Here is a 26645-nt window from a genome sequence, read left to right on the forward strand (position 1 = left end):
TAACATTTATTAAGCCAAGCATTGTGCTAAAAACCGTAGCTGGCCCACACACCAGTTCTTCCTTTCATGCTGTTGCCTGCTGCTAATGTTTATACAGTGAAAATGGGCTTGCAGGAAGGGTCCAATTAATATTGATAGCTGAACAGGGACTGGTTTCATATCCCACCTTATGGCAAGAAAGAGAAGTTATATTATATTTTGCGGTCTCCGTCAATGCAATAAAAAATATGAGATTTTTGACGCATATATTTATTCATTTTTTGTATTTTTTTGTGCCTCTGCTGTGACATGCAGTATCTCAACAAACTTTCAGTCATGTTTTTTTTTTTTTTTCTGGAGATGTGTGTTTATTTTACCTTGTTTTATTTACTGCGATACTTATTCCCAGGGTGATTTTTGTTTTTTAATTTCTGAAAGCGTAGCAGATTGTAACTAGGCCAGAACAAGTTCTTCCAACAACTTTACTTCAGCGACTCATCATGGAGTCACCAGCCCTTTCCCCTACCACTGCCAAACTGCCTCGGTTAACAGCCAGTCAGAGCAGAGCGTCTTTTACAATTACATCTATGGTAACCGATAAGTGCATCTTTTACAATTACGTCTATGGTCACTCATACAGAGGTCAGTGCTTTATCACTGTAATTAGAATTTCCCTTCCATAAAAAAAAGCTATGTTGTAAAATGAAAATTTTGAAATAAAAGTTATTTATAGTTTCCGGCGGTATAGTATCTTGGCGGTTCACCTGAGGTGAGCCGTTATGCCTCACCTGCAAACGAAGCAAGCTTAACAGCGACATCACACCACGGCGGCTGCGTTCGCACGACGGCGTCGATGCTCGCAGCCCCTCGAGCTCGCCACGAATAATCCCGTTAGAGGCACTAAAACGGGGGGATGAGACGATTGTGCAAGGGAGGAGGAAGTGTGAAATAAAATGTCTTCGGAAGCGTTGAGAGGATGAATGTGTTTACGCAGCGCGCCCGGGTGGGGACGCTTTCCGCATTCCGTCGCTCTGGTCTCGTGGGCCGGCCAATCAGAGCCCAGCGCTGATGTCATGTGACTGGAGGAACGTTACACCTGTCGTTGTACTGTAGTTCCTATCTAGTCCGGTCCCTTGACTCACTTAAAGCCATTATAATTTTGTATTTTATTTTTTATTTTTTCTTTCCTGCTAAGTGTTTTGGCTGCTAAGACTTTCCATCCAAATTCAAAATGCTTTATTAGCATGATATACACTTGTAAAGGTGCCCACAGAAATACATTATACAACTTTAATGCAGATTAATTAAAATAACTGCTATACCAGTTCACAGCAGCAACCACTATATCAGTAGTAATAATAATAGTATTATATTTTTAGTATTATTATTAATACCAGCAATAGTAATAATGCAGAATATTTTTTTTTTCAAAAAAAAATTGTTATTTCTCTGTTTCTCAGACACACTCACTCTCACTCCCCCCGTCTCTCTCTCTCTCTCTCTCACTTTCTCCTGTTTCTTCCTCTGTTTCTGAACTCAGGAAACGGCGGGAAACCAGGTTCTGCGAGGCGGAGCCGCCTCGTTGCCATGGCGATCTCGTCGATTGATAGACTCACACGAGACCTTTTTGAGCCAAAATGAAGGCGCTGAAAGTCTATGACAGGGATTCGGTCCACATTTGGTTTAAGTTTTTGTGGAGAGAAGAAGGTCAGAACTGGCACACTGACAAAAAAAACACAAAGAGAAAGATGAACTCTGTGACTCTCTTCTCAGCAGAAGCCGTGTATTATGAACATAATTTATGTGTCCTGACTGAACTCAGTCTGGGTGCTTCAGCTCTTTTGGGTGTGCCGGGGGGGAAACGGCCGCAGCCATTACCTGTCCACACACCGCCCGCCCCTCTTTGGTTTAGTCCCCGTCCAGACATCGGTCAGATTGAATAAAATGCGCTATTGAGTCCGGACGAAGGATGGTTTCGCCTTTCGTTTGCACAGGCCGTAAAGCATGCTCGTCTGTCTCTCGGGCTTGTTTTCGGAGCCGTGGCGGTCGATACCGCTTCAGATGCTTCGAAGTATCGATCGCCGATGAGCGGAGAGTCAAGGTGGATGTGCCTGGCACTTATTACCAGGAAGGAAAACATATATATATATATATACAGTATTTCAGCCTTTTAATTTGTTGAGGTATTTATGTTTTGGTTATTTTGATATTGGTGATTGACAGTCCAATGACTAATCTGTCAAACGAATAATAATCATCAACATCTTCATCTTTATCACCACCATCGTCATTATTATTGTTTTCATACAGAACAATATGTTAATTTTTAAGCGTACAAGAGCCACAGACGCCGTACAATAAAAAATATGTTCTTGGAAAACTGCCGAATCTATCAGCAGGCACTCTCGCACACGCCCACAAGCACGGCCTTTACCCGTAGGCTCCGCCTCCTCGCAGCTATTTTGGCGCGCGGTTCGTTTCGTTAAAAACGTTCGGTCGTTTCGGCTCCTCGATTTTTACCCTCGCGCGTTTGATCCACCGCGCAGCGCGGGCGGCGCAAAAGAAAAGAGCGTTTAACGGCAAATGAAAGATATCTTTCGCCGGAGAGCGCCCCTGATAGAAGAACTCCTGTGGCGATGAACTCCTTCGAGTGTAAGTCTTCAATTTGGGCCGGTGATGATTTATCACAGTTGAATTGGTTCAGAAATCTGGCTCTTTGTCGAAAGTTTTCATTTACTGTGATTGCTTTGCGCAGCTCCTTACCAGTTTGACAAAGAACAGGAATGGCTTAATCTTATAACCGGAGAAACTGAGAAGGACAGCAGGAAGTCCACCGGTAACAAATAAGAAAATCTCCCCAAAAATAAAAAATAAAAAGAACGGCAAAGTCTTAGGATGAGGTGTGCCCTTATCTCTGTGTTTAAAAAAAGTTCAATAATTAGAAAGAAATTTAAGATGTGTGCATATACCAAAAAGATATCAAAAGATTGAGCAAACACCCAGCCGTCTTAATCAGGTTTAGAATACACCGCTTATGACCTTGTGCTGATACAGGTAAAGATAATCAGATAAAGACGTTTGCATGAGCCATTTCAATAATCAGAGTATTGCCATAATCGAGGTAGGATCAGGGTATCAGTGCGCATGCAAACAGACATCATGCTAGCAGAGGAACACTGTGAACGCTGCATTTATTATATACAGGTATATATATATATATATACACAGTATATACTGCTACAGGCTCTGCTGATGACTAACGCAACCAGCTCTCCAGAAGTCACGATTTTTCAGCCCCTCAGCCCTTGTTCATCCGCCCCCGCAGCCAGTTTTTAAAAAAGAATAAAAAAATCAATTTAAAACGGAACACCGCACATCAGTGCATCTTTATTCTCTGTGGCGAGCTGATACGTACCTACGTCCAGCGATTGATTTTCGGGGAGGCGTTCTGATGTGCTGAGAACCCTTTGGCGAGCACGTCTCCAAAGGCGTCCGGGAGCCTCGATGTAAAAAAAAACAGAGGAACTGTTTTATTTTGAGCCGCGGTGAGATTGATGCGTAAAATGGCGCGTTATTGTTTGTTCTTCTGAAAGAAACGCCTGGTGCTCTTTAAAATTCTTATTGGATTTTCTCCCCCTTGCCTTGCAACAGAAGACTCGTCTAATGCCAGAGACATCCGCAATGAAAAAAAAATCCATCCCTCTTTCCTCTGATTTCTGTAGTCTTAATAAAGTATTCATGTTATCGTGGCATCACAGAATAGACGTTATCTGTTTGTTTTGCGACGGGTGGGGCTTGTGTTGTGAATTCAGCTTACCAGGGTTTGAACGTTTTTGCTTGAAAACAGACACTGTTCACAATCTCAAGGTAACTTTTTTTTTTCCAAGTCAGCGTGCTCGTACTGTTTTGATCTGAAAACTCCAGGGGTGCGAAACGGGTTTTCTGTTTTGGGAATATTGAGAAAGGAGAAAGGATCACTAGATGCTAGACTCATTCTGGCCTGCTGGGATGGCGCGTCTGATGCAAGTTCATTGCAAATTGCAAAATAACTTCCATTGCATTCCGTTGCGGAATGGGCAGCCATTGTGGCTCGTGAGTTGCCTTTAAAATGGTCTCATGTGCGGAAGCAAAACGGCCATTTTTTTCTTTTGTCTTCAAACAAATGATGGAGTTTGGAAAATGATAATGGAATTGCTGCCTAATTACATAATTGCCACAAGCTTCACATCACATTTAATAAGTGCCATATAAGCCTGCCATAACAACCACATAAAGTATTAATAAAGTATTAATACCAAAAAGGATGATAACACAATATTTCATTGCTTTGAGGGGTTTGTCTTTTCGTTCTGTCGACTGTGTGTGTGTGTGTGCACGCGTGCGTTATTAATGCATCTCAACATATAATATCAGCATGCATATGTTCTGTAGTTTCCTGTGTATAAAAAAGGTTGACTTGCCCATTTACCTGAATGCCAGATGGCCAACAATGAACTGCATGTGCAAATGCCACTAATCTGTGAGACCTTCTCTTGGGTATTTTCTAGTCATGTTTTGTCTTCGAGTGTAGAAAAAGAGCTCAGCAGGAACCTAACTGGACTAAATGTCAGTTTTTTAGATTAGAGTAGGCCCGTCCCTCCCCCCCCCCCCCCTCCTTTCTGTCAGGTTATTCACCCATTTCTTTTTTTTTTCTCTCCTCCAAACGATCTCATCCACCTGAAGCCTTAATTACAGAAGTAGCCCTAGCAACTGGCACAAGGCATTTTGTGCCTCATTATGTTTGCCGGCGGCGGACGGGGCTGACAATTAGTTTAGTCACTTTTTGCCGTAATTGTTCCGGCTCTCGGTGCTTAAAAAGTAATCTGCTGAAAAATGCGCTCCGGTCGGTTCATTCCCGCGTCAGCCGCCCTGGGGGTGGGGGTGCGAGGATCACCGCTAGGGCACCGCGTCGAAAAAACGGCAACCTGTACCTGTACACGGTTAAAAAAAAACTTTGTGGGAAATGAACTTTGCCAAACTTTTCTCTTTTTTTTTCTGCTAATGCCTAATGAGGATGACGTGTGGGGTGCTGCTAGCGCTTTGGGTAAAAGCGTCTGCCAAACGTAGTGTAATGCTACCAGAGGGTATTTTTAGGCGGGAATAGCGGTGTCGTCGGTGCACGCAGATAGACTCACGGTGATTATATATTCCGTGGCCTTTTCCCGGTGTACTTCCTGTCAGGCAGTCGGGGGTGGGGGGGAGCCGCGTATGAGGAGGACGGCGTTGCCTGGCGGCTCTCCGCCCGCGTCGGGGGATGTCTGACGCGCTCGGTGATGAAGACCGAGCGAAGGCGTCGGCCCATTGTCTCCCTGACGGACGCGGTAACCGTGGCGATTCGGTATTATCACGGCGGCTATTAAAAGCCCGCCCGCTGCCGCGCTTCGGGTGAATGGCGGGAGGGTGCCCACCGTCCCAGGGGGGCCCCTTGGTTTGGGAAGGGTGGGGGGGGGCGCATTGTGTCTAATCTTCAGCGGGGGGGAGCTTTCTCATGCAAATGGCCTTGATTTGGAGGAAAAAGAAATGCCAACGTCGTGAATGATGTGGGGGTTTGATCAGCGAGGGTGGGGGTTGGGGGGGGGGGGGTGGCGGGGAATCCTCTGTGGTTATTTCCATACTTCGAAACGGTGTCTCTCTCTCCCTCTCTCTCTTACTCCCTCTCTCTCTCCATCTCTCACTCACTCCCTCTCTCTCTCTCCATCTCATGGCTCGGCCCAGTTTGCGCTCCCCCTCTCTCTCTTCCGCGCGCGTAAAGCTGAGGCAAACGGACGCTGTCCCTCGCGATGCCAGAGAACGGCGTTCAGCCCCTCGCGCGTCTACGCTGCTCCCCATGAACCCGCAAAGTCAATCCGCCACTTTAATCCGCCACTTTAAAGAAAGGACAGTTTGATACGCGCTACGCTGACTGGGCGTGCTATGCTCAGTGCACGGTGTTTTTAGCCGGATCGCGAAGCAAAGATCGGATTGGCTTTTTTAGTGTTTTTGTCGTCATATGTTGAAGCGACTGCAGTACGTCAGGGCTGCAGCTTCACCCTTGATTGCCTGCATTTTCTACGGGACTCGGGACCCCGTGTAAGAAACATCGCATGCAGGTGAATTTTCTGGGTCGGTTTTTTTATTTATTTTATTTTATTTCTTTCTGTCCATATTTTGAACAGACGAATATCAGCTCAGATCCAGGGCTGCACTTCACCCCTCCTCCCACTGCCTCCATCTTCCCTACCTGGGTGATGTCAATCATGGCATCGCCACGGTTACCAGTGACACTCAGGATTCCGCATTTGCATTTTACCCACTTAGCAGACGCTCTTATGCAAGGCTTCCGATCTTTTGCATAAAATCCATTTGCACAGCTGGATATTTTTTACTGGGGCGATTTGGGCTAAGTGCCTCGCTCGAGGGTGCGATGGCAGTGCCCCCCACCCGGGAACCAGGCCTGGGAGTTACCGGCCCGGGTCTTTTTTAAGCGTTATGTCGCTCTGCCTGCCCGGTCCCTGTCCGGATCGTCGGAAGGCGTGTCACACTGGAACCCCGGCGGGGCGGTTCTTCTGACCGCCCCACCTCAGCTCTTTGTTTAATGGCGGACCGGGAACTTTTTTTTTTTTTTTGCTCACTCGTGGTTCTGTGCAGTCAGCAGAGCCAAAAATATATATCCCTTTGCATTTGTGCTTCTCTGTGAGGTTCACAAAATGGCTGGAAAGGAGAGGGAATGGCAATACAGCTACAGTTATAGTGATTGGATAACTGAGGTGAGGTCACTATAGCTACAGCTACATTTACAGTGATTGGATAACTGAGGTAAGGGTAGTGTAGTTACAGTTACAGTGATTGGATAACTGAGGTAAGGGCACTGTAGTTACAGATACAGTGATTGGATAACTGAGGTAAGGGTAGTGTAGTTATAGTTACAGTGGCCAGATTACTGAGGTAAGGGTTACTATAGTTATAGCTACAGTTATAGTGATTGGATAACTGAGGTAAGGGTTACTATAGCTACAGCTACAGTTATAATGATTAGATAAATAACTGTTAATGAGTGGTGGCTGCTTGAGAATGCATATATCTCTTTAATGGCTGCATTCAGTGGTTTTGCAAAGTAAATAGTGTATTTTGAAGATTTGTGCTTGTTTTGTTTGCTTAGGTACATTTGAGAACTGAGATATAGAATATACTGTAATATACTGGGTCAGAAAAAGGTTGTTAAAAGTATTGATACAGCTATCTAATAAATGATAGAACAGGAACCCCTTTAGTTCTATTAATGAGTACATTCAAACCTATTTCAGTTGAATACGTTATAAAGCTACTTACTTGCATGACATCAATAGCAACTTAACTGCAATTAGGATTTAAGTAAACAGATATCAATAAAGAAAGTAATGGCTTAATGATTCGGTCTCCACTGGACTTTCAAACAAGCTTTAATTTGAATAATTATCGAGAACAGAAAAAAAAAATCATTAGCAGGGACTTCTGTGTGAGAATTAATTAACTGCTGGTGTTTTATGACCGTGTGTTTTGTGGTCATGGAGAGAAAGTGTGCCCTGGGACCTGTGTATGTTGTTCATTGTGTGTATTTGTGCTTTGTCTATGTTGTATACATGCAGCTGCTGTACCAACACATACTAAGTGGTTATGTAATAATAAATTAGGCGTATTGCTTTATCCTACTCAGGTACAGTTTTCGAACAGGGATGGACAAACTTATCCAAAAAGGGCCAGTGTGGGTGCAGGTTTTTTGTTTTAGCCACCTGATTTTACTTAATAAAGCCTTGGTGGAAGGCCATGATTAGCCAAGCAGTTGAGGTGTTTTAAAGAAGAGTTTGTGTTTCTAACAGCAATACAGAGCTGGGCTTACCACTCCTTCTAGACACTTAAAATGTGGAGAAAATAGGGGTAAAAACTTAACAAGTAATAGTAAAACAAGTGGGGCATTATGTCCGTTTCCAGTGTTTGGTTTCCTCATTTTTTTTTATTTTTCATCTTGCCCTTCTTCCCCGTGAAGTGTTCTGGAGTCTCATCTGGTTCTGTCCTGCGGTACGTATCCTCTGTGCCTGAGCCGACGCCATTTTGCATCTCCAGTGGATGAACATGCATCCAAATCGAGGGGAAAAACAAACCTCTAAATAGGTCCCATCTGCGTCCCAGCCCCAGAAAGGCAGTCAGGTGTGGCGCGGGTTTTGTGATGGGTGAAAGTGGTTCATTTTTTATTTGTCTATGTGTAGAAAATGCCTCTTTTTTTCCACTCCCTTGTAAATGTCAGATTTAATAGCGATGAATGATTTGAGGCTGCTGCGAAAAGGTAGTCAAACTGGAGATAATCGGCCTTTACGAATGCAGGTAAATTAACAGAAATAATAAAGGTAGTCGGTTGAATCGTATATCATTGATGATGTTCATATTTTATATGCATTTAAATGCATGCTTTTCATTTTATAGTAGGAGCCAGAATGTCATTTGTAATTAAAAACTACAGGCATTCGCTCTTTAGCATCTTCAGATTCATTGGTGTTAATTTAACTCTAAAGTGGAGTTCAAGAGGTATAAAATGTGCTCATTCAAAGTTAAATGTTTTCAAAGTTAATTTAACCAAGGTCATATTACTCTGTTTTTGTTTTTCTAATTTGGAGCACTCAGTGTATAACCCCAATGAAGGATTCTTCAGTACAGACAGTCCTTAGTATATAATTCTATGTACAACCACCTGTGAGAGGTCCCATGTGTAGCATTTATTAGGGAGGTCTTCATGGAGCTTTGATTAGGGAAATCTCCATGTATTCTTTATTGGGGAAATCTCAGTGGAACATTTATTAGGGAGGTCTTCATGGAGCTTTGATTAGGGAAATCTCCATGTATTCTTCATTGGGGAAATCTCAGTGGAACGTTTATTAGGGAGGTCTCCGTGGAACGATGATTAGGAGGATCTCCGTGGAACCTTAATTAGGAGGGTCTCTGTTGAGCCTTTATTAAAGTGGTCTCTTTGGAACCTTTCTTTAGGGAGGTCTTCTTGGAACCTGTACTGATGAGGAAAGCATTTTTCAAGTGATCAAGATAGAACATAGAACCGAGGTCCATACCAAAGAACCCTTCCAGAACTCTTTCTTGTCAGGGTGTGGCATTCTAAATGCCCTTACTCAACCCTGATGCCGTCTGAGGGCCAGCTGAGAGTTGGTCTGCAGGGCTTTCCCTGCTACAGTTGGAGCAGACACACTTAATTCTGTAGTGCTGGGGCAGGTCACTGTTCTGAGGCCCTTGCTGTTTATAGTATCCGGACACACCATCCAGAGCAGCCCCGGGTACAATTCTCCAGCCCCCCCCAGCTTTTTCTCGTGTCCTGTCTGTACGTATTTAAGCGGCGGTACGGCGCGTGCATCAATCAGTAAAAACGCGTCGCGCGCGTGATTCATATCTATTTCATGGGGACGGACAGCGCGATCGATACGCCCGGCTGATTAAGGTCTGCCTGCTCTCGGCAGCTTGTCGTTAGCGGGGGGGGGTGGGGGGGGACGGAAGCGAGGAGGGGGCGGGGTGGGGTGGGACGGTCATGTGATCCGATTTCGCAGTTGCGGGCACAAATCCCAGGTGGCGGGTTGCTATTGGACCCCTGGGCCGAAGCGCCGTCGCCTGAATCGCTGCGTAAATGGACGATGTTAAAAAAGCCGGTGTGTGTATGTCTCCCCCTCAGATAAACCTTCCCACTAAGTGCATACATCATGTACCGGATGTCAGGGGAGTAATATATAAATTGGACTCTCTCTCTCTCTGTCTCTCTCTCTCTGTCTGTCTGTCTCTCTTCCTCCCTCTCTCCCTGTCTCTCTCTCTTTCTCTCCGTCTCTTTCTCTCTCTCTCCCTCCCTCTGTCTCTCTCTTTCCGTCTCTCTCTCTCTCTTTCTATCTCTCTCTCTCTCTCTCTCTCTCTCTCTCTCTCTCTCTTTTAATCTCTCTCTCTCGCCGTGGCAGTCATGGTCTGTGCAGATCGACCGGCTCCCCTCATTAAGAGAAGATTTCAAGAGGGGGTGTTAAAAAAATAAATAAATAAATAAAAGAGAAAAACAGAAGGAAAAACAAGAGGGAAACTGCCCTGTCGACATCGATCGCCCCCCAGTCGTCAGGGGAGGGTCTCCCTCCAGAATTGTCAAGCCCTAGATCCTCCTCAGAAGCCTTTGCGCGTGAGAACAAGAGAGCTTCAGAGCGAAAACATAGCGCTTTTATATGAAATATTGACAGAATAGCGATACCCCAAGATTTCTTGTTGTTTGACGCAGAATCCCCCCGATCTGTTTGTTTGAGATGACACGTGTCACCTAGCGGGACGGATATAAAACCTCCCCTGTTTCCCTCCACGTCCTGGGGCCTCGCGGGGGAACTTCGCGAAATCCCTTTTTTTCGTTGTCGGTCGCCGGGCGGATCTCGTACGTTCTACGCGACGCTCTGTGGCGGTGTTCGCGGCGTTATGAAAACGCACAGAAAAACGAGCGAGGTATCAGTGTTCCCGTTTCGTATCGAGAGCGATGTCGTGTCAGAGCGCAGTTCCCAGGCTGCACCACTCACTCAGATGATCTTATTTGCGCCCGATCCTCCTGTAAAACGCGGCCTGTCTTCCCAGGAGTTTTTCTTCTTATTATTATTATTATTCTTTTTTTTTTTCCTCAAGGGAATGCGCAGATCAAATTCCCTTGGAGGACATTAATGAACGTAAGGAAAAGCTTTATGTTTTTCCCCTCGCCCCACCCCCCACCCCCCCCTTTGAAAAATGGAAGAATAACAAGTGGAGGTGATCAGGGTAACGCCTCGACCATGACACTCCGTCTCAATAACCGATTCGTCATCCCGCGTCCATCAGTCGACGGGGAAGCAGCGAGCTCCGAGCTCGGCGTCTGAGGGAGAGGGAATGAGAAGGCGGTGGTGATGAAATACTGCCTCTCTCACACTGTCTATCACACCCACCAATATCTGTTTGACTTTTCCCCGTTGAGGAGATTCATGGTTCCCATAGCGGTGCGCGGCAGGCTTGGAAATTGAAAGGTATAGCAGCTGCTTTGGCGAGGGTGGGGGGGTGGATGGCGAGGGTGGGGCGGGGGGGTGGATTTATATTTTAATGTCTTAAATGGCGATATTTTATGAATCGGCTCACGGATGAGGTGCGCTTGCACTTTGGGGCTTTGCCGTGGATCACGGGTGGCAGGGCATTGTGGGCCAGGATGGATATTCCGAACGGGGGGTGGGGCGGTCGGCATTTGATCCGACCCGCAGCAGGCTTTATGATGAGGTGGCCCTCGAGAGCTCCCGAAATGATCCCTCCTTCGTCGGCCTGGTGGACGGTGGAGAGAAGGATGAGAGCCAGGCTCGGGCTTTAATGTCACCGCGCTCTCGGTGAAATGCATCGTGGGGGCTGACCTTTCCCCGGGCACGTCGTCCCCCCCGGGGGCCGTAATGAATGCGCCGTGGCTCCCTGCTACAGCCCCCCCCCCAAGCCCCCACCCGCCCCCCAGGATTTGGCGGCGGACGGGGCTTTAATAAGCAGCCGTAAAAACCATGGCGTTTGCCCCCCCTCCCCACCGCGGCAGATCCGGGTTCACGCTGAGTGTGAGGCCGGCTCTTGGACCGGGGACAGAACCCCCCGGCAAATTTCCGCTTAAGAAAAGCCTCTTCTCTCTTTTTCTTTTTTGGATTAGTTTAAATCCGCTAAGAGGCCTACGGTATATGAATTTATCCGCCTCGTTTTTCCAAGAATGTACAACGTCCTGCACTCGCTTCATAAGACGGCTATGGGCTGTATCGGCCATTATATTTAATTTCCTTTTTTAAAAAGTTGGAATAGACCAGAACTGACCCCGTGCAAAAATAACCCCCTTTATTGGATAAAATAGTGCCAAGCACAATACAAAGTAAATCCACAGACGACTATTAGATATTTACTGACTAAGATCTATCTAATGAGCGCTGAAGTTTCAGGACTTTGAAGTTATACAAGCATTTCAGTAAGACAAAAAGCCGCAGTTAGGCTAGGGGAGTTTCTCAGGTTTGACGAGTTTTTGTGTTTTTGTGTTTTTTGTTTGACGAGTCCTGGAGAAGAAAAGCAGACGCACGTCGCCCCCGTCTGTCCGAAACGCTCTGACGGGCTGTTGGCGGCTCAGCCGAAGCACCTGTCTGAGGGAACCCGGGACGGGACAGCCGCCAGTCAGGGCAGGGAGGTTTCCACGGCAACGACAGAGGGGCCGTGACCCTCGGGGGTCTGCCGGGAAGCCGAAACTGACAGTTCCAGCCCTCTTTCCCGAAACGGCCTTTTGGTCAGACGTTGATCCCCCGTATCTGTGGCAACCTATCCCGGGTCCCTGACAGAACTAAACAAAAAAAGGAAACTAAGGAAGAGAATCATCCAATCAGAATCTTCACAGTCGACTCAACGACTTGCAGTGGGTGGAGTTAGAACACAAACATTACTGTCTATCACAGTAGTTCATATTTATATTAAGGCAGCTTTAGATAATGCGCCAGGCTCGTGACACCAAACGCTCTTGTCTTGAAACGAGCCATTTATCTGACGAGTACCATCAGTCAACAGTGTTATCCTTTCTTTAATCGCTTAATATTAAGGATTATAATGAATAAAAATCAACATTAAACGACTAACGCGCGCGAGGACGGCTGTTTGTACTGGGAAGGACGAGGCGGGTTCGGGGGAGATCTAATAGAGCTCGCGCACACAGACGAGCTCGCCTAAGTGCACTTGATTAGATTTAAACTGATCTCTAAACTGTTCGTCGTGGTGACAGTTGGTCCTGTCTGGGGATGTACTGAGTACGTTTTAAATACTTTAACTGACGCAGCGTGTGGTGTTGTCTGCAGAGCTGATGAAAAGCTGCTGAAAAGCTGATGAAAAGCTGCTGAAAAGCTCACGAGAACCACGGCGGCGGTTGTCGTGGTAAATTTGGATATTTAAACTCGGTTTCGCGTGGGCCCTCTCGAGACCCTCGCCTGACGTAAACGCGCGTTCAGCTTTCAAATCTTAAATTGCGAAGGCTGAAAAATTAACGACAAAAAAAAAACCTCAGCGGTGACGTGTTTGAAAGTGAAGCAAAAGGAACGGACAGAAACGGCTCTAGTCGCAAGGAGCTCGGGCTTTTGGATAGGAACGGACACGCCTGTTATTGAGGTCACGCGTTCGTGTCCCAGCGTCGCCGTGGAGACGAGGCCCTATTTAAAAAGTGGCGGCTTTGTGGTGCGCAAGGCGGTCCTGCAGCGTTCTCTCTGTACCTTACCGCCAACGACCTCCTCGAGGGTCAAAGCACAAGCTTTTCTTTCCTCTTTTTTTGTCAACATAACAAAGGATTTTGATTTGCCTTTAAAATCATCTCAGGTTAGAAAATGCCTACTGGGAGGTTTGCATTGGCTTGATTGTCATGATCTTCATGATCCATGTCTTATAAGAACCATATAAAGTATTAATAACACATTAATAAAAAGGGTAATAACAACACTAAGGTGGAGAGGTGGATACATAAAGGTGTTTTTAGACAGGGGAATGCAGAGAGGGTAACGCAAAGGGGTGGGATCATAGTGCAGAAGGCGCTAAGGCCAGGAATCGAACCCGCAGCCACACCCCCCTGATTTACATGAGGGCTGACAGCTCACCACCCTACAGACTGTTCCACAGAGTCTCCTGTTTCCTTACATGTTATTGTGCATCAGTCTATTATTGTGTAATTTACTATTTTCATGGAGTGGACCTCATAGCCAAGTATGCTATGTAAAAAACGATTCCATATCTTGTATGGGGTGTCAGTGTTCTAGAATCTCCAGTAATGATTGTGACGTCACAGTTAGTTCACTTAAGAACATTTAAATCTCATATTTGTGCTCTCACACCAGCTTAGAGGGTTAATGAGTTTCAGGAGAGAGAGAGAGTGGCATGTTTTGGATGGTCATGTGACCCCCGTGTGCAGAATGCAGGTTCTGGCAGTAATTGGGGCAGCTTCTTTTATACTAGCGGATAAAGAGGTTTTTTTTTTTTCTCCCCAGTTCCATCCACTTGTCGATTCAAACTATGCACGTACAGTGCCAGCCCAAACAGCCAGGGATTCCTCAAGCACAGCGCATTTCATTTCAAGCAGCTTGTAGTGGTATGGAGGGAGGGAGGGAGGGAGGGAGGGAAAGACGGCAGTGGGTGTTGAAAGGAGGGGGGAGGGTTGGAGGCTTGGCTCTCGTTTTAGACAGCCGCAATGGGCGATACCATAAAACACCTTAAGCTTTCACGTGAAGTACTTCTGACGTCCTGCCGGCATTATATATTGTTTTGGCTCGGCACTCCAGCACGTTGGATTTGAAAAGAAACAATGGACGTGCGGCTAAAGTACAGACCTGTCATCTTCAATTTGCGGGCATTTACATCCGAATCGGGTGATCCGTGTAGGGATTACAGCCCTGTTCATATGTGTATGTATGTGTACACCTGCTTTCTTTCAGAAGGTAGGACTTGTCTCCATCACCCGGTCACATGGTACAGAAGGCTATATATTTTTTTTCCCCGCAAGCTGTGTGTTTGATCTGAATAAATTATCTGTGGGTTTTTTTTTTTCGGGCGCTGCCAGGGGTGAGCGTGCGGAGTGTTGCGTGCGCCCCCCCTCCCCCCCCCCCCTCGCGTAGGCGGGAGGCCGTGCGCGTTCCTTCTTCTTCTTCTCCGTCGGATGAAAAGGTGACGGGAGGAAGGCGAAGATGTGACATATGAAGAAGTGAGAAAAAAAAAGAAAGAGAGAGAGAGCGAGAGAGATGGTGTTTCTTTTCAAGGAAGGGTATTGAGAGACCCCTGGGGGCCTTGTGTGTGCCGTCGCCTCGGGGGGCGGGGGGGGGGGGGGTTGTGAAGATGATGCTTGTGTAAGATCGTATGTGTGTGTGTGTGTGTGTGTGTGTGTGTGTTGTAACAGTTGGGATACATGGCCCTTTAAGTGGAATTATCTACACTTGTGTGGGGTTACGTGGGTGCACGTTGTGAGAGATGGAGTGTAGGAGACTGACTGGGTGGTTGACCGGTGAGCTCTTTGTATCATTGTATTAGTTGTACCCCCTTCTTTTCGCAACACTAGAACATTATTGTTGCACCGTCAGTCAGACTGCCATCTGTCAGCATAAGTCATGAGATCACACGTTTTCATGCAGCAGCGTGGAAGAGGCAGTTTGAGTTTACTTCCTGTTTCGCAGGGATCTGAACCTCCAATCGTGGAGGGCCGCCTGGAGCGTCCGGTGTGCATGCACTTAATTTAACTCACTGAACAGTCCGCACATCAATCCCAAGGCCTACATGGACTACTATGTGAAAGGAAACTACATTACCCAGCAGGCACTGCAGAGCTCCACACAGCAAAATCTTCAGTGTAAAATAAGCCCTGTTAGAGTACTTTTAACAGTGTAATAGTGTCCTCTTTGGACTTTAGAGTTGCTATTTTAATACTACTAGAGTGTATTTAACACAAGTAATTTAGCTGTGCAGGAGTGAAGTGAGGCTCAAATTGTTAATTCATTTCTAACAAAATTCCAAAAATATAGTACTTATTGTATTTGTAAACTTACTAAATAAACCTGCTATTTGTAAGATTATTGTTTGCCATGCCTTTCAGTCATGTGTTTTGCCCAGTCAGCTCCTAATAATTGCTGTTGCCTAGGAATGTTGTGACACTGTGTGCTTTAGCTTGTATGTACATAACACGACTGAGAGGAGCCAGTGGGTGTTAAAAGACTGGCAGCAAACTGCAAAACAAAGCCAATCAATCCAGTATGTAGGAGCAGCGAACGCTAAACCCACACAGTAAAATGTCCTTGTGTTAATTCAACTGTAATAGTGTCGAATTAACGGAGAGAGAGAGGCATGTGACTTTAAACCATGAGACACGCCCACGACTGGTATATGCTTTTATAACCATCAGGCTGCCCAACCCTGTTCCTGGAGATCAACCCTCCTGTAGGTTTTTGCCCTGACCCAAACAAAGCCACACCTCTTTCACCACAAGAGATCTCATTGAGCTGCTAATTAGCAGAATCAAATGTGGCAGATTGGAGGTTGAATTGATAACCTACAGTACAGTGGATCTCCAGGAACAGGGTTGGGCAGCCCTGCTCTATTACAGCATGTAGCTGTATAGGACTTTACCCACACACGCATCCCGCAGTGGTAACATCGGTTACCGTGGACACTATACGTCGGTTGCCGTGGAATTGGCCGAAAAGGGCGAATCGGTTCGTTCGGAAGCTCTTTCCCACGGCCCGCTGGACCGCCCCGGCGGACTGCCTGCTCGGCGTAGCGCTCTCAGATAAGAGTCCTGAGCGAGGCGTAATTACGGGATTCGCCACCGGGCGGAGCGGAGCGGTCTTTTGCGATTTAACGCATGACAGCGCTGTTCTCTCGCACGGGCGTGAAGCGCGTCTCCCTCGAACGCGATTCCTCCGGGGATGATTAAGTCGCTCGCTCACGTTCTTCTGCTTTCTTTTGTTTCTTTTTTTTGGGGGGGTGGGGGGAGGGGTTGGTCTTTCCCCCCCGATGCCTTTTGATGTTGCTCCCTATTTCTCTTCTGACCGCCTCCTTTTGAAAATTGCCCCCGATCTGACAGATGAGTATCTTGCGCTGTTCGCTCGCGTGTCAGGAAAACTCCCCTCGCGGTCAAACGAATTTCGGCCAAAGCCGCGCCTGGCTTTAATCCTGACAGGGAAGGTGGGGGGGGGGGGGGGGATCAGTCGGCCCCCACGGTCAGTACCTCCCTGGGGCGTTCTCTTTGCTGGGAGAACAGATCCCTGCATCAATCTCCCGGCTACCGCAAAAGATCACAGATCGCAGCGATGAAAGGGCGAACGTTTCAGAAGGTCATCGGAGTCTCTGGCTCCCCCAGGGATGCTCTTCCCCCTCCTCCCCCCCTCCCCCTCCTCCCCCTCCCTCTCCGCTATTCACCACGCGAGAAGACAGAAACATTTCTCCACCGTGTGGAACCGGCGTCCGTCAAAGAGCCTCGGACTCATTTTCGGGCCACCGAATCAGTCCGTGGAATCAGCCGGGAGAGACCAGCACGGCCAATGCAACCACTGTCCCGCTCACCGCCTCTGTGAAGCAGAGAGTCCCTTAAGAGGGTCAGAACGGTGTTTTCGGTGTTTGTAAATCCTCAAACCACGGTGCGACCCTCTTTTTTTTAACAGAGAGAAAGAGGGGGAGCAAATATTGCGGACCCAACCCCTTTACTCTGGGTGGTTCCGGCTCTGTCTGCCGCGCGGTCTGGAACACCAAGTCCAGATGAAATTGTTATCGACTGACGTTCCGCGGTATTAAATCGATTTGCTAAATTTCTTTTTGTGGCGAGGCTGCATTTACCACCTAATCTGTGTTCTGTTTTACAAGACCTTCCACAGAATTTGGAAGAGCGAAACATTTACGAGAGACGCTGATTTTTTTTTTGGGGGGGGGGTGTATTTTTTCTTTAAAGTTTTTTTTCTTTCCTTTCTTTATATGTCAAACTGCCAGTGTTCTCCTTTTTTTGTACGCAGAAGAATTCTCAGGCCTTGGCATATTTGCTCGCCCTCTGGTGCATTCTACCTTTCAACTGCGAATAATATCAAAGACCTCGAGTTAAGAATGTAATCAATGAAAGTATCGCGCGTTCCACCCCGACTGTGCGTGCAGCATGACCCGGTGCCTTGTGGGTAACTTCACGAGCATTTATTTTCTGTGCTTGAACACGGTGCCGTAGAAACCTTCAGAAAATTGCTCCAATTTGTTCCTGCTTTGTGGCTTCGGCTGATTCTTGTTTGGTTTCTTTTCTGTTCGTTTTTTTAAATTTCCTTGTCGAAGAATGAAATGAAACAGACACACACTTTATAGTGGGTACAGTGACTTCGCAAGAAGTCTGTAAGTAACCAGAGCACTAGGTACAATTCCTTCAGAGAAATTCAGGAGCATTGGTGGGCTGAATGGCCTGTTCTCGTCATTACCTTATGTTATGTTAAATAGTGATAGACTCCCGCGATTGGTGGAGGGGTGGGGACGGAGGTGAACACTCTGTAATGTAGAGTTGTCAGAGGGGTGGTTTGTTTGTGTGTGAGGTGGTGTGGATGGGGGGGGGGGTTAGTGGGAGGTTGGACGGACGCAGCATCAGGTGCATTTGGCGAATGAAAGCTGATGAATGAGGCGACTGGCTGGTGTGACAGGTGACCTGCTCCTCAGGGAGGAAGCGGAGAAGATGAGAGAGAGTGGGGGGTCTTAATCTGAGTTCCTCCCCCCCCCCGAGGAGGCGTCCTGTCGGCCTTTCATCTGCCCCCGAACACCTCGCACCACACCCATCTGTACGGGGCGGGTCCCCAGGGAGGGGGGGGGGGCGGGGGGAGGCAGGAAAGCGTTTTATTCGGGGGAGAACGAGGCGGTTCGCGGCGAACTGAACCAATAGCGCTTGGCAGCCTGGACGCCACACCTGAGCACATTTAGCTTGGCTTGTCTCAGGCCATCTGAGCTCTGATCCAGCTGTTTCCCACGGCGACGGCCCTGTGACATCACCTACAAACACCGCCGTGTCTGCGGCAGCTGTGCCTCTGAACAACAGGGAAATCACAGAGAATTATACAACCAGGCCCTGTTAGCGTACATTAGCATCATCTGTGGAGAGGGAGAGAGAGAGAGAGAGAGAGAGAGAGGAGGGAGGGAGAGAGAGAGGGAGAGAGGAGGGGGAGAGAGGAGGGATGGAGAGTGACGGGGGATGGAGAGTGAGAGGGAACGCAGGAGAGAGAGAGGGGGTGGGAGGGATGGACAGAGAGAGAGAAGAGAGAGAGAGGAAAAGAGGGGGAGTTAAAAAAGAAACACAGAGAGAGAGAGAGAGAGGTGCGTGCATGAGTTGCATTTAAGCTTGGATAAATTTTGGCCTGTTGGCTCATTCTTCCTCAGCTAGCATTATGTCTTCTCATGAAGTAAAACCAGCCCGCAGCGTGTAAATCACTCATTTCCACTTTGCATGTATCAGTGCACCCTCGGTCTGTGGCGGAGAGGAGGCCGACCGCGCGCCAGGCCACGCCACGCCGCCGCGTGAGCGCCGGGACTCGCGAAGCGGGCAGGAAATTAGCGATCTGGATCCGATGCTCCTTTTATTCTCCCCAGCGAAGCTCTGAGAGCGTAGTGTAATGGCTTCTTAAAGCAATTTCAGCCGGAGCTGAAAGCAGGCGTTCAGCGTGAAGTCAGAGAAAAGAGGCTCTACCCCCTGCCGGCAGAGAGAGAGAGAGAGAGAGCGCGTCTGATGTGCGGAAAGGAAAAGGTCTGAAGTTAAGAGGGAGGAAGAGAAAAAAAGGGGGGAAGGGGGGAGAGCAGACATGGAGACGGAGGACATAATCAAGCTGAATTGCGAGCCGTCGGCGATCCTCAGCAGGCCAAAGGCAAATGGCGGCCTGTCACGCGTTAATGTAGATTCTGCGCCGTGTGCGCGCGAAGTGAACGTGGAGAGAGAGGAGATTCGGCTGCCTGTCAGTCAGAGCACGGAGGCGAGTGTGTGACTGTGGACGGGGAGGAGTGTCCATCCTTCCATCCATCCATCCATTCTCTGTACCCGCTTCTTCCTGGTCAGAGTCGCAGGGTGGGGTGCTGGAGCCTATCCCAGCATGCATTGGGCAGGAGTGCACTCTGGACAGGTCGCTAGTCCATCGCAGGACACACACACCATTCACTCACACACTCATACCTATGGGAAATTTAGAGTCTCCAATTAGCCTAACCTGCATGTCTTTGGGTTGTGGGAGGAAACCGGAGTACCCGGAGGAAACCCACCCAGACATCCGGAAAACATACAAACTCCACACGAAAAAGCCCAGGTCGGGATTCGAACCCAGAACCTTCTTGCTGTGAGTGCTACCCGCTGCACCACCGAGCCGTTCGGGGAGCAGTGTTCTGGGGAAAAGGAAAAAAGAAAAAAGAAAAACACTGAACAGCCAAAAGCGAGCGAGTGTAGAGTCTGTTACATCCACGCAGCCTTCCCTCGATGACCCGAATCACGATTTCCGTCTGCTTTCCGTTTTCACCTCGTGTACCGGTGGGTGATGCCCACGAGGCATTTTGACCACCTCCACTCCCGCGGAGGTGCAGGAGAGCCAGATAAGTTGATAAAGGTTACTCTGCTCTAAGGGAATCTGTTCTTGCATAAGAATGCTGCAACATTACATAAGATAAGAATAAAGATGCACGAGGACCATAGAAGACATAATAATAGACATAACAAGATACACATCCTCAGCATTAAAGTTTACATAGTTATAACTTAACTACGTTACCGGGGCAGTAAAATAATCAAATAAAATCAATGCACAGTGAAGCATAGGCTGAGCTGGTATATACAATTATTAACTACATGAAGATAGAATATTAAATAAAAAGCAGTTGCAGGACTGCATTTGAATTTAGTGCGCACTGATGCCGCAGGTACTGAACATCCATGAAAGGCTGAAAAAAAGCTTGTTTTTTAAAAAATGTTAAAATGGCAGGAAGTGAAATGTCAAGAGCGTCTATTTTGTTGTGTTGATTTTTTTTTCTCCTCCTTCCACTTCCCCCAAATTGCTCTTTTATTACTTTTTTTTCTTTCTCCCCCCTCTTAATCTCCCGTCTCTTATTCCCGCTCGAATCGCGACTACCCCTCGACTCCTAATTTAATTGGCGCGGGTGCGATTTCTCCATTCAAGTTCGTCGCCCAGAGTGATGGGGCCCTTTTCTCCGGGACACAATGTACGGTGATTGGTGAAGAATCGGCCTTAATGGCTCTCCGCATTCACCTTCCGTTTGCGTGGCGGTCGCGTTGGTTTTTAACTCTCTCTCTCTCTCTCTCTCTCTCTCGAACCGCGTGCTTGACTCCCCCCGGCGACCGTTCGAAGCCGCGTTTTGTTACGACAGCGCGCTCGCGCGGTGCGTGCGGCGACGGCCCCGGAGCCGACGGTAAAAAGGGGGAAGGTGAGCGATGTGGATTGGAACTTGGTGCGGGGAGGACTTAAAGGGGTAGTTCTCTTTTTTTAGGGGGATTGTGTGGCTTTATATTTTTTTGTGTGTATGTATTTGGTTGGACTGTTGATCGATCGGGTTTTTGTGCGCGATGAAGGGCGTTTGCAGGAGTTTACAGTGGCTGATATCAGGGCATTCGGGGCGGCGGGGGGGGGGGTCATGGTCTAAGGCAGAGGTGTAAGACTAAATTCAGTGTCTGTGGGTTTTTGCAGTTTCCTTTCAATAAGCTGACAGTTAGGGCCTTGAGAACAAGGCATGTGGATTTGTTAGCCAGTTGACAACTTAAATGAACTACTGGTGCTGAGAACACGCTGAAAACCAGCAGACACTGAGGCCCTCCACGACTGGAGTTTAACGCCTGTGGTCACAAGCAAGAAGATACGCTTCAAGTAACTCCAAAGCGGGTTGCACAGCAACATTGCTTTTTGTTTTAAACCGGGGAGTTATTACATTCACTGATTCCTGTGGCAATCCTATGTCAGAGATTTAAGTAATATTTTCTAAGGAGCCCGATCACAATGAGATTACAGATTGTTTAAGGTTGGTGGGGAGGTTGGTAGTGCCCCCTCCCCTTCGAGATGCCCCTATTTAGGAGTCTAAACAGCCCTCGGCTCTGTCCCCTGCCATCAGCTTTTAAGGTGGGGTCTCATTCCGGATTAGACCCTGAACAAGAGGTGTTTATCTCCACGGCAAGGAAACGTGCGGTGAAAGGCGACCAGGCCTGAAGAGTTAAGCTAAAAAAACAAACACGCGTTGAATTCAGATACTTTATGCCTGAGACGTATCCCTATGTACGTGTGTGTGTGTGGACTGCGTGTGTGTGTGTGTGTGTGTGTATGTAGTGTGTGTGTGTCTGTGTGTGTCTGTAAGTGAGTGTGTGCATGTGTGTGTGTGTGTAAGTGAGTGTGTGTGTGTGTGTGTGTGTGTATGTGTACGTGCACTGTGCGCGTGTGTGTGTGTGTGTGTGTACGTGCGCGCTGCTGGACGTATCTCACTTATTTTCCTGAACGCTGTGACAGCACAGTGCCAGAGGCCTCGCCCCTTGATCACAGGAGAGGCTCCATCAATAATGCACAGGCGCTGAATTATTCAGGTCGCTGCGGCCCACAGGTGAAGGGGGACGGCGAGGTGCCCCTCTGACACGATACGCCGGCCCGTGTCACTTCCTGTTCTGCGGGGAGCCGCTGATCAAACGCTCCCGCTTGTCCCGGGGAGACAGGAAGTCACTAAGCCGTTTGTTTAATTACTCCCCCCAACCCCTCCCCCCTCCCCCCCGCGAGTTTCGCTTTGGAGAGTTTAGCTCCCAACGCTGTGGCACAAGTGGTTTTCTTTTTTCTAATATAAATATATTTTTAAAAGAAATTCACCAAAATACACGCAGTGATTCATCCGTTTTAAGAGCAGTGATGAATTAAGCCGGTGCAAAGCACGGAATGATACTAATTGCTCGCTGAACGCGGAGACGAAAAGTCAAAAAGTCTCAAACAATCCATTTTGTTTTCCGTTGCATAAAGAAAAGTTAAACTGTGGTATACTTTATAACCTTTCTCTCTCTCTCAATGCTAATGAGACTTCTCAGGTGACCTGGCTGGTTAAATAAAGAGTATTCACGATAATGCGGAAGGATTCGGTGCACTTATGCATCATCGCATAGCTTTTTTGCTTCAGTGCACACGCCTGAATGTTGCAGCTTGTGTGGACGGCATTCACTGCTCTGACTGTGACTTGGAGTTGACAACTGATCAAAAGCAACTTCAACACTGTGGGCAACTTATATAACTCTGCTTTCAGACAGTGTATATCATTTCCATGATAGGCTCTCTGTAGGTAGACTTATATAACTCCACATGCAGACAGTATAATTTCGTGATAGGAAGCTTTAATATTTCCCCTTGTGTTCCATATTATGCTGGTACACGCAGTTAAAAAAAATTATGCCTGGTGTACAATCAGCTGCAAACGTGGAGCAAAGAGCATTTCTACCTTAATGACTCACTTTTGACAAAAAAAGAAAGAATGTTTGACAGATCTGCGAATTCGTAGTCACCGTGGGTTGGAAATGGCAGCTGATGAGTTGATTCCAGTCCGTGGGTTGAATCAGTGAGGTAGCCATAGCCCTGGCAGTCTAAGAGGACACCATGTTGGTTCCCGGTCGGTACTGGTTAATTTGGCATCTGCCGCCGCCCCCGCACCCCCCCCCCCCCCAGGTCATATCCGAGCCCGCACAGCAATGCAGATGAATCGGGATTCACCGTAGTCCACACCCCCCATTGCCTGGGAAACGGACAGAGACAAGGCAGCTGGGATAATTGCAGGGCAGGAGCGGTGCTACGGATGGGTGGCGGGGGGGGGGTGATATTAGGATTCTCTGCCACTGATCCTCACATTAGCGGTGCCCTGAGGGCCTCTATCAGCACCAAGAGGGCATGATGGGAGCAGAACAGAGACCTGCGTTAAGGAAAAGCAGGGGGAAACAAACAACGCTGTGGCTCAGGTGCATTGTGTGTGTGTGTGTGTGTGTGTGTGTGTGTGTGTCCCTGACTGGAGAGGCAACCGCCATGGTGGGACAAGCGGTGGATTTCAATTTGGAAGCATCGATTTTTAAAAACTTTATATCCTTCATTCTTTTCAATACTGGTAAACAATACGGGGGGCGGGGGGGGGGAACAGCCGAAGCAGGGAGACTTCCCTCCGGGTCCTCTGCGCTCCCTCACACCCCGCCGCTCGCACGGGCGATGGGGCTATTGGTATGCTTCAGGTGTGCCGGCAAAACACCTCCCCAGCTCACAGCATGGAGGATCTTATCAGCGGCTGGCTTTGTCCAGGCTATTGGATTCAGCCAGCGGAGAGGGTGTCAGAGATTAATAACTTCCGCGCACAGTGAATGGAGCAGGGAGTACGTTTCTGGAGTGTCCAAAAAGACTACGTTTTTTTTTTTTGTGCTGTTAGCTCCACCGCCGCTGCTCATTGGCACGCTGAGTAAACAGGCATTTTATTGGAGAAAGCGAAGGCCTGATTTTTGTGTGGGAGAACTGCAAAGTTACCTTATCCTTCTGATTTATTCACGGATGCAGACATTTTGCAGACATGCAGAAACGTTTATGATGTTCTGTCCTGGGAAATGAGTCATGGTATTATTGTACTTTTGTGGACAGGATGTTTTGAGAAAATGAAAAAAAAGAATTACAGACTTAAAAAATTAAGTATGGCCATTTTAGCCATTTGACATTTTACATCTCAAATCCCTCCCAATAGTTAGATTAATGCAGTGTGCAACAAATGTGTCAGAAGATGGAACTCTGAAACTGGCTGAGCTGCATTAACCCTTCTAAGAGTAGGCTTTATAAAATGTTTTTTTTGTCTTTTTGTCACCAGGAAACGTGTCCGTTTTCAGATTTGTGTCCGCCCCTGTGAATGTACTTTTTAACGCACCGGTCCTTCTTAGCGAATTGCCTCAGTCATTCCCACTGTGCGAAGGCGGTACCCCACCTGGGAATCGAATTGTCTCGCCGGGTTCTGTAACCGTTATGCCACACTGTGCCCAGTGTGTGCCCACGGTACACCGCTGCAAGATCGTGTTTAACTTGCGTTGCCTTGCTGATGTGAACAGATGCTGCACGCGGCTGTGGAAATATCTATCCGGCGTAAAAAAAACGAGAAAAGGACGTGTCGGTTACAGCTGTGGTAGCTGGTGGACGTCAGCGCTTGGATGTGTGAAATCAGAATGGAATGACCCCCCCACATACACACACACACACACACGCACGCACGCACGCACACACACACGCGCACACACACACACACACACACACACACACGCACACACTGCTAATAGCCGTACCGCTAGAAAAAAAAATATTTCCCCCGTATATCCAATCAATACTGATTCAGGAGGCAATAACGGAAGTGGGGATTTATGATTCTTACAAGGCCAGGAGAAGTAAAAAGATGTCGTGAGAAAGTCAATTCCGCACACGGCATCCCCCGCCCCACCTCCCCACCATCAAACCATCATTCAGCGGCGATGTTTGTGCACAAACGAGGGTCTTTTTTAAACAGGCTGGCAAAGAGACCCCCCCTTCCCCCCCCCCCCCCCCTCTGCGGAATGAGTCCGCGTGGGTTTCCGTTGACCGCACCTTCCTTTCTCCTGGAGAAAAAGATCAATGTCATTGCAGTGAGATGAATATCAAAAAAACACCGGAAGATCACGCCTCTCCTTCGTGTAACAAATTGCGTGAGGTTACTCATAAAGTTCGAAATTTTACTACGTCTTGAGGATTAAGCCGCTTCTTGTGAATTCAGTTCTAGCTGGGTAATGGGCAAAATGTACGGAGAGGACTTGCTTAAAGCTGCCTTAGTCTAAATTCCACTGTTGGAGGCAAACCTGTGGAAACTGCTCTTGAGTTTGGAATAAAAAGATAAGCAAGATAACAGACAGACCTGTCTAACCTGCTGTTGTCTTTTTCTCTTTCTCTCTCTCCATGCCTTCTCCCTCTCTCCTTCCCTCTCTCTCCCTATCTCCCTCCCTCGCTCTTTCTCCCTCCCACCCTGCCTCCCTCCATCCCTCCCTCCACCTGTCTCCCACTCTCCCTCCCTATCTCCCTCCCTCCCTCTCTCTTTTTACCTCCCACCCTGCCTCCCTCCCACCCCCCCTCCCACCCTCCACCTGTCTCTCCCTCTCTCCTACCCTCCCTCTCTCTTTCTCCCTCCCACCCTGCCTCCCTCCATCCCTCCCTCCACCTGTCTCCCACTCTCCCTCCCTATCTCCCTCCCTCCCTCACTCTTTTTACCTCCCACCCTGCCTCCCTCCATCCCCCCTCCCACCCTCCACCTGTCTCCCTCTCTCCTACCCTCCCTCTCTCTTTCTCCCTCCCACCCACCATCCGCCTGTCTCTCCCTCTCTCCTACCCTCCCACCCTCCCTCCCACCCACCACCTGTCTTCTCTCTCTCTCCCTCCCTCTCTCTTTCTCCCTCCCATCCTCCCACCCACCACCTGTCTCTCTCTCTCCTACCCTCCCTCTCTCTTTCTCCCTCCCACCCACCATCCACCTTCTCTCCCTCTCTCTCCTACCCTCCCTCTCTCTTTCTCCCTCCCTCCCTCCCACCCACCACCTGTCTCTCCCTCTCTCCTACCCTCCCTCTCTCTTTTCTCCCTCCCACCCACCATCCACCTGTCTCTCCCTCTCTCCTACCCTCCCACCCTCCCTCCCTCCCTCCCACCCCACCCATCCACCTGTCTCTCCCTCTCTCCTACCCTCCCTCTCTCTTTCTCCCTCCCACCCTCCCTCCCTCCCACCCACCACCTGTCTCTCTCTCTCTCCCTCCCTCCCTCCCTCCTTTCCCCCCTGCCCTCCTCTGCTATCCCAGGGACGGCAACGAAAAAAGCAAGAGGTAAGCGGTGTCTGAATGATCAGTGACGGGACGCTGTTCCCAGGGAGCAGTGTGCGGACCGCTCATCCATCTTCTCCAACTTCTTCTTCTTCTTCTTTTCCTCCTCCTCCATCATCATCATCCTCATCATCCTTTTCTTCCATCGTCCTCTTCTTCTTATTCTTCTTCCTATTCTTATTCTTCCTCCTCTTCTTTTTCCCATTTTTTCTTCTTCTCCTCCATCTTCCTCTTCTCGTTTTTC

At 48.1% G+C, this 26645-nt stretch overlaps 1 protein-coding gene across 3 annotated transcripts in view; it reads left to right on the top strand.

The window, feature by feature from the left end:
- LOC135264031 (cell adhesion molecule 2-like) overlaps window positions 1–26645 on the top strand; it is a 331728-nt gene that overhangs the window by 207093 nt on the left and 97990 nt on the right. For 2 of the 3 annotated variants that reach the window (XM_064352608.1, XM_064352605.1), the window contains exon 2: window positions 26381–26404. The exons of the other annotated variant lie outside the window; for it this stretch is intronic. In XM_064352608.1, the coding sequence (XP_064208678.1) occupies window positions 26381–26404 (24 nt within the window). The remainder of the gene's footprint in view (window positions 1–26380; window positions 26405–26645) is intronic. 3 annotated transcript variants of the gene reach the window in all.

The sequence above is a fragment of the Anguilla rostrata genome, chromosome 9 (assembly GCF_018555375.3).
Source record: "Anguilla rostrata isolate EN2019 chromosome 9, ASM1855537v3, whole genome shotgun sequence".
In the NCBI taxonomy this organism is placed as follows: domain Eukaryota; kingdom Metazoa; phylum Chordata; class Actinopteri; order Anguilliformes; family Anguillidae; genus Anguilla; species Anguilla rostrata.